The following is a 12,598-nucleotide window of genomic DNA, read 5'->3' as shown; positions in this document are numbered from 1 at the left end:
GCCCTGCCCAGATGTGACTTTTACTTTCTCCCCCCCCCCCCCCCCTCATACTCTGTCACATACACAAACATAAAGTCAGTAATGTGCATGCTAAGATACAGGGATGAATGAAAACAATAGATACTAATATCTCTCATGAAAAGTACTTCACCCATTCAATTTTAAGATAAATTTCTTTAGGGAAAGTGTTTTGAAATCTTATTAATCGTCCTGCCATTTCTCATTTCGCCTTGTTTGTTTTGAGACAGCTCTCACCGAGGCCTAAGGATGAGGTTGGTGTTGATTTTTTTCCTTCTTAGCATGCTGTTGTGCTATCTGTGCGCATGTAGTTTTTGCTGTTGATCAAGCTACAAGCAAACACATTACAGAGGTTTAGCTTCTTTTAAATAATGCTTCTTACACAAAATGCATGCTTTGAAGTAGCTTGGCTCTCTAAGTGCATCTGAGTGATGCCTGCGTTTCCAAACGGGTCTCATTCACATACTACATTTTTTGGAGTGCTCTTAAAAACTTAGGTTATAACTGAAAACAGTGGCCTGGATTCCATTAAACCAGCGCAAGGGTTCCTGCTGGTGCAGTGGGCCTTCTCTACTTCCCTCTTGCGCTTCCCCAAATGTGCTCCTGGAGAGTCAGGAGAACCCTGAGAAGAGATGAGGGGAAGGAGGGTTTTTTTTAATAGCATAAATGAAGGAACAATTGGAAGAGTGTAACGTGAAATTCCACCCAATTTGTGAATCATCTGGGTAAGGGAAAGCCAATGTGGTGCCCTACAAATATTATTGGACTACAACTCCCATTGGGACGCGGGTGGCACTGTGGGTTAAACCACAGAGCCTAGGACTTGCTGATCAGAAGGTCGGCGGTTCGAATCCCCGCAACGGGGTGAGCTCCCGTTTCTCGGTCCCTGCTCCTGCCCACCTAGCAGTTCGAAAGCACATCAAAGTGCAAGTATATAAATAGGTACCACTCTGGTGGGAAGGTAAACGGCGTTTCCGTATGCTGCTCTGGTTTCGCCAGAAGCGGCTTAGTCATGCTGGCCACATGACCCGGAAGCTGTATGCCGGCTCCCTTGGCCAATAAAGCGAGATGAGCTCCGCAACCCCAGAGTTGGCCACGACTGGACCTAATGTTCAGGGGTCCCTTTACCTTTACAACTCCCGTTGCCTCATGGCAGCATGTTGCTTGATCAGGGATGATGGGAATTGTAGTGCAGTAACATCTGAAGGGCTACTCCTGATCCAGCTATTATACTTTGAGCACTGCCAAGTGAGGCAGCCTTTGTGTGTACAGTATTTACTGGCACATACAATCAAAGGAGGAAACACTTCTGTTGACCCTAAATACGTTCAGCAGAAGGCATGTTTCAGAAGTAGATTTAGGATGTGCAGTATTGCAGAATTTTGATAACTCTTCATGGGATAATTGTTTGACATAGGATAATTCAGTGGTTCAAAAAGGGTATGACAGGAGAGGATGGCAAGTGTGGCAGGAAGATTCAAGGACAATCAAACATTTCTGTGTAGTATGGATAAACAACAGAAGCAGTATCCACTCCTCTCTTCAAGAGCATTGGCTGTTCTTCTACGACTTATTCTTGTGAACAAGGATTTTCATCTGACAAATATGAAAGTTCAGAAAAGAGAAAGGCTTCTTTGTGTTCATGAGGGAGATGAGCATTTGTCATAAATTAGACATAATATAAACGAGATTACTCGGCAAAAACAAGCTCACACCTCTCATTGAGTTTGCATACATATTTAAGAGGCTCGTTTATATTTTGGAAATGATTCCTGTTCTTATGTAGCTGCATAAGAACATAAGCTGCATAAGAAGATACGGAGCAGTATTATAAAATCGAGTACTGCTAGGAGTTGTTTCTTACTGTTTTTCAATGTATTTTTATCAATAAAAAATTCAATGTGGCGCAATCAAATTTTTGTTCTGAAAGTGTGGCCCTGAGAAAAGTTTGAGAACCACTGGGCTTATCCCGTGAAGTATGATCCTGAAGCTTTTTCAGTACAGTGGTAACTTGGTTTGCAACCGTTCTGGATTACAACCACGTCAAACCCGGAAGTGTGTTACAGATAGGTAGCCGTGTTGGTCTGCCATAGTCAAAACAAAAAAAAAAATTTCTTTCCAGTAGCACCTTAAAGACCAACTAAGTTAGTTCTTGGTATGAGCTTTCGTGTGCATGCATTTTGGATTACAACCCATTTGGGGGGCGGGGAAGGCCCCATTGGCAAAAGTGCGCCTTGGGTTACAATCTGTTTTTGTTTACAACCAGACCGCCGGAACGGATTATGGTTGTAAACCAAGGTACTACTGTACAGGCATAGGGTATGCTCGTGTTTATCTTGTTTTTGGTCATCGTTGCCTATGTAGATGTTTTTCTTAACCAGCAGATGGAGTCAGTACTTTGATTATGTGAAACAGGTTCAGAATTTACAGTGCATAATAAAGGTAGCTCTTAACTGCAATCTGTCTGGAATGCTATCTTTACTCTTTGGCAAATTCTGATATACATTACAAAGCTTCTTTGATATGTACCAATCTGACAAACATCAGACAGTTTTTTAAAGTGCCGTGCTCAGGTAGAAAAGGACCTTGCAGATTTTATGGAAATGGCTCACGTTTGTCTAGGGACAATTTGAGCTGAATATCCATTGGTCACTCTCCTTTGCATGCGCTAGTTGCTGTTAATCAGTAACCAGGTAGGTGGGACTTTTGTTAATTTTTGGAGATTTGTGGTAGAGGTTGGAGCCCACCTAAATGTGATAGTAGCAACTTTGTGTGCGTGAGCACAATCTACCCTAATCACACAGAGAAGAATGGAGGGCTTAAAATGAAAAAGACATCAGGAAGGATGTGGCAGACTCCTTCTCTGCAAGTAATTTTGCCTTAGCTCCGTTAACTTCCAATATTGGAGCTCAGCTGAGAATAAGTGCACTTGGGGAGAGTAATTGTGGCAAAGTAAGATGGAGAATGAATTTTGCTCCCCTTTTGGTTGAAGGAAGGAAGGGTTTAATACAGTTAAAATCAGACTAACCACTCACCCTTGTCTAGGTGATTGGGGCTATACTATGTTGTGTCTAGTATAACTCTTAGAAGAGCTTGACTTTTTGTTATGCTTGTAACCTGAAAATGCTCAGGAGAAAATAGGAAGCCAGGGTGAACCTGGGAGCACTGTCATTCAGAACACTAACAAAAACGTCTAAATTGTCAAGAAAAGGTCCTGAAGCTTGAAAACATTTTTCTGTAATTTATTTGAGTTTGGACTGAAACAGAGTTATTCTATATGAGGATCTGAGATTATAGCAGTTCTTGTGTGCTCCAGGCTAGTCTTGCTTTGGAGTAATCTTGAGCATTTAGAGAAAAAATTATTAATCACATGTTTATGCCTCTGAATATTTTGTAAAATTACTATTTCAGTAAATCTTGGCTTTACAAAACATTTTTTTTACTAATATGTAACCAGGGTCAGATTTTAGTGTTTAATTATTCTTCATCAAAATGTATTCACACATCTTCTGAGTTAATCCTGGCAGTATAATATACTTTTGATAGATTGTGTAGCTGCCCTGTTATCAGTATGATCCATTTTCTTCTATAGTTCAGGCAATTTAAAGCACATGATGTCCACATTCAGACAATTGTACCTCAAGTTTGATAAAGCTAGATATGAATTGTCATTTTGCCTGTGCATATATCCCCCTTTCTACACCGTTTGCAGCATGCCTGATTGCAACGTAAGATGCTCTCAAGTAATGAAGCAGTCATATGTTGTTTTGCTGTTAAACCAAATGAACTTCATTTCCCATTTCAACCAAACCTTGTTCCACCTTCAAAGCAATCTTGGATCTTGACTCATGGTTTTGTAGTTGGTTTAAAATTCTGGCTTGTTACTTAATCAGTAACCACAGTCCCTCTGTTGAAGCCACATGGTTTTCCTCAAGAGTTCAACTTCTACAGTTTCCCAAAAGAAATGGAGCAAAAAGTTTTAAAAATTAGGAAACCACAAACCAACTCACATTAATTTAATTTGGTTTAATCTGTAGGAGACAAACAGCAAAATGTGCAGATTTTTAAAAATCTCTGTATTACTTCATGTTTCTCCTTAAAACAATTAATTTCCAAAGCTTTTCGCCTACAGATGTCCCTACATTTCTTTGAGTGTCCCAAACACAAAGCCATAAAAATGCCACAAGCAAATTTCTGTTAAGTGTCTGTTTGCGTTTCCATCTCACGAAATAAACCTACATTTTTGTTTTAAAATCCAGAATAAATTACTGTTAGGAACAGACAGGAGTTGAGTGAGCAGAGCAGGCAGGTGGGGAGAAGGATCCAGCGGAATTGGGCAGTGGTTTGTGGGATTCTGTGCCACCTGTAAAGTAACCTAATCTAAAGTAATCTAAGGTTAGATTAAAGGTTGCAAGGTGGGGTTGCCATTGAAGACAGTTCGGATAGTTCATCCGGTACAGAATTTAGCGGTTGCTCATGGGGACAAAACGGTTTGGGCAGATTACACCAAGCCTGGCCCTAGCTTCACTGGTTTGCCAATTAGTTAATTTAATTAATAGTAATGCTAATAGACTATTCTGGGTTACTTCTTGGAATGCTGATCTTTTTGAACTCAAAAAGGAGGTATTCTGCTTTCAGCAAAACAGGTTGCCTGCTCTCCTCTTGCAAATTACTTTCAGTATCGTTTTTAAGTCCTGAGTGACCCTCACCAAGGAGTTAGGTATGAATCATTAGTTTTAGATTGACTGGGGGCAAAACCAGCAGCGATTTAAGCATTTGTTGTTAAAATAGAAAATATACCATTCAGTTCAAATGCTTTGTTGAATGGCTCTGGTGCTTTTTTATGTACTTTTGAAAAACATATTTAGTAAGTGGCTATTGTTTACAATTGTTACTATTTGTTTTGTGTACCTTCTATATTCCAGTGACAGACGCTTGCTCCAGCCCGCTCAGGTGTGTGATATTTTCAAAGGAGTTATATTGCTAATCTGCTACTTCATGATGCACTATGTTGACTATTCCATGATGTACCACCTGATCAGAGGACAGTCTGTCATTAAACTCTACATCATCTATAATATGCTTGAGGTAAGCAAATGGCCATCAGAACTGTCAAAACACGCTTCCTTCCTGAATATTCCAGGTGGAACAATTTCAAAGTTGGTAAAAGAATTATGGTAATTCTGTAATATATTTTCTGCTCTGTTATGGGACAAAGATCCATTTTTCTTCAACAATGATAAGCAATAAGTAATATTGTGAATGCCATAGTTTCTTTAGTATTTGTAAGCAGCTAAATTTGTAATGGGTTTTAAAAGAGCAACTCTCACAAAAGTGTGGTGTATATTTAACACAGTAATAGATATAGTCCCAACCAATTTTAGGAGTTTATAAAAAATGGTAGATATCTCAAGAATTACTTCACATGTGTCTCAGAGGTTGGACATGTTTGTAGATCACATAGTAGATCTACATGTAAAAAAGCAAGCTGCTTTTCAAAGTCCCTCGTCTTTGAAAACAACTGATTTGCCATTAATAGTGCCATCCAAGAGTTCTTGAAGGGAGGAAGGGGTAAAAATAAAATAATTAAAGCAAGCAGAATAATAGTATAGCAATTGAGGAGGCAACTACATGCGCATAAGTGGGTTTTAAAAAAAATTCTTTTCAGCTCTGCTATTATTTATCTTTTGAAATATTTCAAAATATTTCAGAAGCATCACCAAATGCAGTTTTATCCCAGAGCAATCCCCTTTCATGTGAATGGAAATACTCCTGTTTGTGCAAAGCAAACCCTTAGATCCAGGACTTTGGGTTTGATCCTGAGATGTGTCTGGAGAAAAAGGTTGGCAAAATGTGACTTTCCTGCTCCATTTCCCCCCAGCAGCTATGGACTGTAGTCTCTGTGGAATGGTGTGAGGTGAGGGACTAGGAAGATTTTAGAAAATGAGGCAGATGCACCTTCTGCCGTGCTGGTCTTTTCCTTAGAATAATGGAATAGAGATGAAAGAGAGCATTCTCTAATGAAAGAGAGTCCACCACCTTCCGAGGCACTGTAGGGTTGCCATATCTTGAAGAACAAAAAAGAGGACAGCCCAAGATGCTGCCAGCCCGAGGAGGCGCGTGGGCTGCTGATGCTCTAGTGCACCTCTTTCCCTGGCATGGGCTGGCAGCAGCTGCACAATGCAGAGCAGCCCAAGCTGAGGCAGGACCCCAGCACCTACCTGATCTTCGCTGTGATAGCTTCACTCTGCTGTGGTGCTTCCACTTCTGGGACACAGTGCCCTTCTGAGCATGCACGTGGCCCCCCCAAAAAACCAACACACCCCATTTATTTATTTTTTAATAACCCCAAACCCAGACATTTCCTTTATAATGTAAAAATCCACCTAGATGGGCATGTTGGCCCCCCCCAAAAGAGGACATGTCCAGGTTTTCCTGGATGTATGGCAAATCTAGAGGTAGTCAGCTGTTACCATCAGAAAGTTGTTCCTAATATTTATTCAGAATCTCTTTTCTTGCAACTTGAAGCCATTGGTTCAGGTCCTAACCTTTGCAGCTTTCTCTTTGAAGATGGCTATCATATCTTCTCACAGTGTCCTCTTCTCCAGGCTAAACATTAAGACCCTGGATCATCTTGCTCGCGCTCCTCTCCACATGTTCCGGCTTGTCAATATCCTCCTTAAATTGTGGCACCCAGACACAGTACTCCAGGTGTGGTCTGACCAAAGCAGAATAGAGTGGTTTTATTACTTTCCTTGATCTGGACACTATACTTCTTTTGATGCAGCCTAGAGTAGCATTAGCCTTTTTGCTGCTGCATCACACTGTTGATTCATTTAAGCTTGTGGTCTACTAAGACCCCTACATCGTTTCCACATATACTACTGTCAAGCCAGGTGTCCCCATCTTATATTTGTGCAGCGGATTATTCCTTCCTAGTGTAGAACCTTACATTTGTCCCTATTGAAATTCATATTGGCCCAGTTCTCCAATACGTTTAGTATGAGAGAGGGACAAAAACTTCTCCCTGTCTACTTTCTCTACATCATGCATGATATTATGCATCTCTATCACGTCTCCATTTACTTGGCTTATTTCTAAACTAAAAAGTCCCTTGTAGGGGAGTTGCTCCAACCCCTTGATTCTTCGGTTACCTTTTTGAGATGTGGCAACACAGTATTCCAAGTGTGGTCTTGCCATAGTTTTTTGTGACAGCATTATGATACTGGCATTTTCGTTTTTGATCCCTTTCTTAATGATCCCAAATAATGATCCCTTTCAGCCAGTTAGAAGAGATATTTTTGAAGCTCATCTCAATCCCTTTTGTTCTCACCACCCTAAACAATTTGGTATCATCAGCAAACATGGCTACCTCACTGCTCATTCCAACACTAAATCATTAATGGGCTACTTAAAAAGCACAGGTCCAAGTTCCAATTCTTGGGGGAACTCCAGTTTCTACATCCCTCCATTGGGAAAACTAAATTTTTTCCCTATCCTTTGCCTTCTGTTTCTTTACCAGTTACTAATAATCCACAGGAGAGCCTCTCTTCTATGACTGCTAAGCTTACTCAGGAATTTTTGGTTAGGTACTTTGTGCACTTTGACTGTCAAAAAGCTTTTGATAATGTTAACGGGATCAACACTATATGCATGTTGACACTCTGAAAGGTTAGTCAGACATGACTTTCCCTTTGCTGAAGCCATGCCAGCATTTGCTTTGCATGCAGAAGGTCCTAGATACAATTTGACATCTCCAGGTAGTACTGGGAAAGACTCCTAATCCTGGAGAGTTTCTGCCAGTCAGTTGGCTCCCATTTCACTCCACTTCTCCAACCAGCAAGAGCAACAGATGATGGTTGTCTGGGTTCGGTTTATATCTGAACTGGAGCTCATGATTTGTTTTTCTTCAAACTGCATACCCTCCAACATTCTCCAATGAAAATAGGGACATCCTAAGGAAAAGTGGGACATTCTGGGATCAAATCAGAAACCGGGATGGCTTTTCCCTGGAAAGTTAGGGACACTTGGAGGGTCTGAAACTGTCATGTTAAGCAATGCTTTGTTCATCGCTTACCAATCATGGTTTCTTTGGGTGAGACTACAGTAATTGGGATAGATGTGACACTATGCTGTAGATCATGGTTTGTTGCTTCCACTGACGAGGGAAGGAGCAAAGTGGGAGCAATCTCCAAATTCATGGTAAACCATTAACTGTGACTTACCAAGAGGTGCTGGGACGCGGGTGGCGCTGTGGGTTACCGTAAATCACAGAGCCTGGGACTTGCTGATCAGAAGGTCGGCAGTTCGAATCCCCACGATGGAGTGAGCTCCTGTTGCTTGGTCCCAGCTCCTGCACACCTAGCAGTTCAAAAGCACTTCAAAGTTTTAAGAGATAAATAGGTACCACTCCAGCGGGAAGGTAAACGGTGTTTCTGTGTGCTGCTCTGGTCTGCCAGAAGCGGCTTAGTCATGCTGGACACATGACCCGGAAGCTGTACGCTGGCTCCCTCGGCCAATAAAGCGAGATGAGCGCCGCAACCCCAGAGTCAGCCACGACTGGACCTAATGGTCAGGGGTCCCTTTACCTTTACCAAGAGGCGCACACTGGGCCGATTATGTATTTGTTATATTTGCCCCATAAATAGAAATGTGCGGCTTCATTCTTCCATCCACGCAAACTGAACACCCAAAGATTCCCCCCTCAAAAAAACCACTTCTTTTTTAAAAAAACAACAGATTTTTTCAGTGAGCTCTTTCCAGATCTTTCCAGTAATGTAGGCATTTGCTGAATACCCGCAAATGACATTTTGTTTTTGTTTTTAGATTCATGTTTCCCGGCTCCTGCTCCTTTATGAATTCCCAATGTACATAATGCTAGTGACATAGCCCCATCATGGAATTCTTCTGGAGTCTGGAGCCGGAATGTAGGGTTTAGGTAAGTCCAGTTTAAAGAGAGGGGCGGTATTGTGTGGCATCTAAGCGTTTAGAGTCCTACTAAAAGTAAAATTTTTAGAGACTATTTTTTAAAAAACCACACAATATACTTTAGGGCTATTATACTAAATTTGGTTTTTCCCCAAAAAAGAGAAAGAAGGAGCTGGAAGAGGTTGAATTTACTTTCTTGTTTAGGGGGGAAAAGTACATTTGTTGAGAGTTTCATTGAACTAACCTAAACCATAGGCAATACCCATAGAGTATAGAGGGGAGGATAACACTTAAAATATACTTTTGTATGCAGAAAGGCACACTTACAAATATATGAAACTGGAAGGCCTTGAATAATTTACTGTTTGTACATAACATACATAATTTGTATGTGAAGGACATTTCTCACTGGACCAAGCTGTTCTTTCATTTTGTCACTTCTGTATTTTCCAGTTGTGGTAAGAATTCACATCTACACCACCTTGTTTGTTACCAAGGTGAGGAACAACCATCTTTTGAATAAACCACAGAACCAAGGAGACTAATTTGAGTCCAGCATCCAGGAGGCACCCAACGTTCATTATAGCTATTGCAGCAGAACAGAGCTCACTCAATTCAACATGCCAGTTGAGAAGGTCTGTCCTGAGGCACTTCAGAACAAAGACTTGTATAGTAGTTCAGACAGAGCAAACAAAGAGTCATAAAACATCTTCCCGTATGTCAGGAAATAGCGCTTGCACATTGGTGAGAGAACTCACAGTTGTATAAAGCACAGTGGATCTGTCCTTCAGTTTGAGGTGCCAATTCATATAACCAGGGTCTCCATTTGATCCTTGCATGGTTCAAAGCCTACCTGCAACCCTGTGAATTTTTGTACCTGGATCTAGAGAGGATGGTTCACACTTTTTGCAGTAGGGAAGCTCTTTGTTCACATTTGATGATGCATGCCTTAACTCTGCACCTTGTGCATACTGGAAACCATGGCAGCCCCTTCATCAGGTGGGACTTCCAGCTAGCTGAAGTGACAAAGAGCCCTAGAATTGCTAATTAGAAATGTTAAAAAAATCAGAATTGGACCTTAAAATAATTAAAGGTTAATGTGAAATATGAACTAATAGATTTTAGTGAGTCTACTCGTGAGTATGATGTAGGTGGATATCACCCATTATATTTGCCTTCTAGATTTTGATCATTTAGGAAATGTTCATGCTTAATGAATATTTCTCACATCAGTGAGGGTGTAGAAGATCAGCAAGGAGCCAAACAAACTCATGTGCACACACACACACATCAAGCAAAATTGAAAGGATAATAATAATAATAATACCCCGCCCATCTGGCTGTGCTTCCCCAGCCACTCTGGGCGGCTTCCAACCAAATATTAAAATACAGTTATACATCAAACATTAAAAGATTCCCTAAACCGGGCTGCCTTCAGATGTCTTCTAAAAGTTTGGTAGTTGTTTATCTCTTTGACATCTGGTGGGAGGGCATTCCACAGGGCAGGTGCCACTACCAAGAAGGCCCTCTGCCTGGTTCCCTGTAATTTGGCTTCTCGCAGGGAGGGAACCGCCAGAAGGCCCTCGGAGCTGGACCTCAGTGTCCGGGCAGAACAATGGGGGTGGAGACGCTCCTTCAGATATACAGGACCGAGGCCATTTAGGGCTTTAAAGGTCAGCACCAACACTTTGTATTGTGCTCGGAAATGTACTGGGAGCCAATGTAGGTCTTTCAAGACCAGTGTTATGTGGTCTCGGCGGCCACTCCCAGTCACCAGTCTAGCTGCTCCATTCTGGATTAGTTGTAGTTTCCGGGTCACCTTCAAAGGTAGCCCCACGTAGAGCGCATTGCAGCAGTCCGAGCGGGAAATAACCAGAGCATGCACTATTCTGGCAAGGCAGTCTGCGGGCAGATAGGGTCTCAGCTTGCGTACCAGATGAAGCTGGTAAACAGCTGCCTTGGACACAGAATTGACCTGTACCTCCATGGACAACTGTGAGTGCAAAATGACTCCCAGGCTGCACACCTGGTCCTTCAGGGGCATAGTTACCCCATTCAGAACCAGGGAGTCCTCCACATCCGCCCACCTACTGTCCCCCCAAAACAGTAGTTCTGTCTTGTCAGGATTCAACCTCAATCTGTTAGCCACCATCCATGCTCCAACCGCCTCCAGACACTCACACAGGACCTTCACCGCCTTCACCGGTTCTGATTTAAAAGAGAGGTAGAGCTGGGTATCATCTGCATATTGATGGACACCCAGCCCAAACCCTCTGATGATCTCTCCCAGCGGCTGCGTTTAGAAGTTGAAAAGCATGGTAGTGGTGCTCTTGCCCATTTTCCTCCCGAAAGAGCTCTTAAAACTGCGCCCCAGTGGTCCTGTTAAGCTCCTGCCACCAGAAAGCTGTTGAAATCGGGTGACGAGTGTCTGATGGCTGGAAACTGCTGAGTCAGGCCAGGCTGGTCCGTCTTGGGAAAGACTCTGTTGCAAAAGCACTGCAGGTACAAACAAGCAGGCAAATCGTACAGCGCCAGGCTGAATTCTGACAGGCCAGGCCCATGGCACAGTGTCTTTGCTTTCTATCCGGGAAGATGACCCACACTTATTCTCCTTCTCCTGCTTGGGATGGGTGTGGACAGTGCAGATTCCTACATGTCTTTCCTTCCCATCCATCTGCTGCCTCTTGTTTATCTTCCCCCAGGCCCCATTTTGCATTTCAGGGCTCACTCCAGATTTCTTTCTCAAGGTGCCTCCTTTTCTCCCCTTCACAGCTCTTGGGGTTCTTTGGCATCTTCTTTTTTCTTGAGAGTACAGTGGTACCTCAGGTTACATATGCTTCAGGTTACATACGCTTCAGGTTACATACGCTTCAGGTTACAGACTCTGCTAACTCAGAAATAGTGCTTCAGGTTCAGAACTTTGCTTCAGGATAAGAACAGAAATCAGGCTCCGGCGGCGTGGCGGCAGCGGGAGGCCCCATTAGCTAAAGTGGTGCTTCAGGTTAAGAACAGTTTCAGGTTAAGAACGGACCTCCAGAACGAATTAAGTACTTAACCCGAGGCACCACTGTATTTTACCAGAGGAAAAAACAAAACCCTGCCTCTGTTGCAGCAACTGCACTGTATCAGCCCTTTGACCAGACATTCATAGTTCCATTTCCACAGCTGCAGTTACGTGACATTCCAGCAGTTTTGCTATTGCCCTACAGGGGGAACTTATATGTGCATTCAGTTTATATTATCAATATATGGCATTTTCTGCTCCACGATTTGGTTCTTCAGGTTGAATTTAAAAACATTAATTGGAGGGCGCACAAATACTTCTGCATCCTTTTAAAGATGTGGCTTCAAACAGCATTCCATGGAACTCTAGTTTCTTAGAAGACTATTAGGGACCTCAGGGGGAAAAGCACCTCTGAATGACATTTATTGACCATTACCAATGGTTCCCTGCAATCTACAACCCCAGACGTTCTGGGTTGCACTGTTTTGTTCACCCAGGTTAATGGTGGAATCTGATAGGTCTGGCCAATGCTCCACATAAGGTGACTTTGTGCTTGAAGCAGAATTGTAAAACTTCTATAACACACAGGCATTCCATGACCAGTCAGCAGCAAGGATACTTTGCAGATGTTGAAGGGAAAGCTACTTG

General features: G+C 42.4%; 1 protein-coding gene across 5 annotated transcripts in view; it reads left to right on the top strand.

Moving 5' to 3' along the window:
• TAPT1 (transmembrane anterior posterior transformation 1) overlaps positions 1–12,598 on the top strand; it is a 63,298-nt gene that overhangs the window by 32,418 nt on the left and 18,282 nt on the right. For 3 of the 5 annotated variants that reach the window (XM_083630400.1, XM_083630396.1, XM_083630398.1), the window contains 2 exons: positions 249–272; positions 4,944–5,106. In XM_083630400.1, coding sequence (XP_083486526.1) covers positions 249–272; positions 4,944–5,106 — 187 coding nt within the window. The remainder of the gene's footprint in view (positions 1–248; positions 273–4,943; positions 5,107–12,598) is intronic. The other 2 variants (XM_083630397.1, XM_083630399.1) reach the window with 1 other exon arrangement.

This window comes from Podarcis filfolensis (assembly GCF_964270895.1).
Source record: "Podarcis filfolensis genome assembly, chromosome: 9".
NCBI lineage: Eukaryota > Metazoa > Chordata > Lepidosauria > Squamata > Lacertidae > Podarcis > Podarcis filfolensis.
This window is presented reverse-complemented; position numbering and strand designations above follow the sequence as displayed.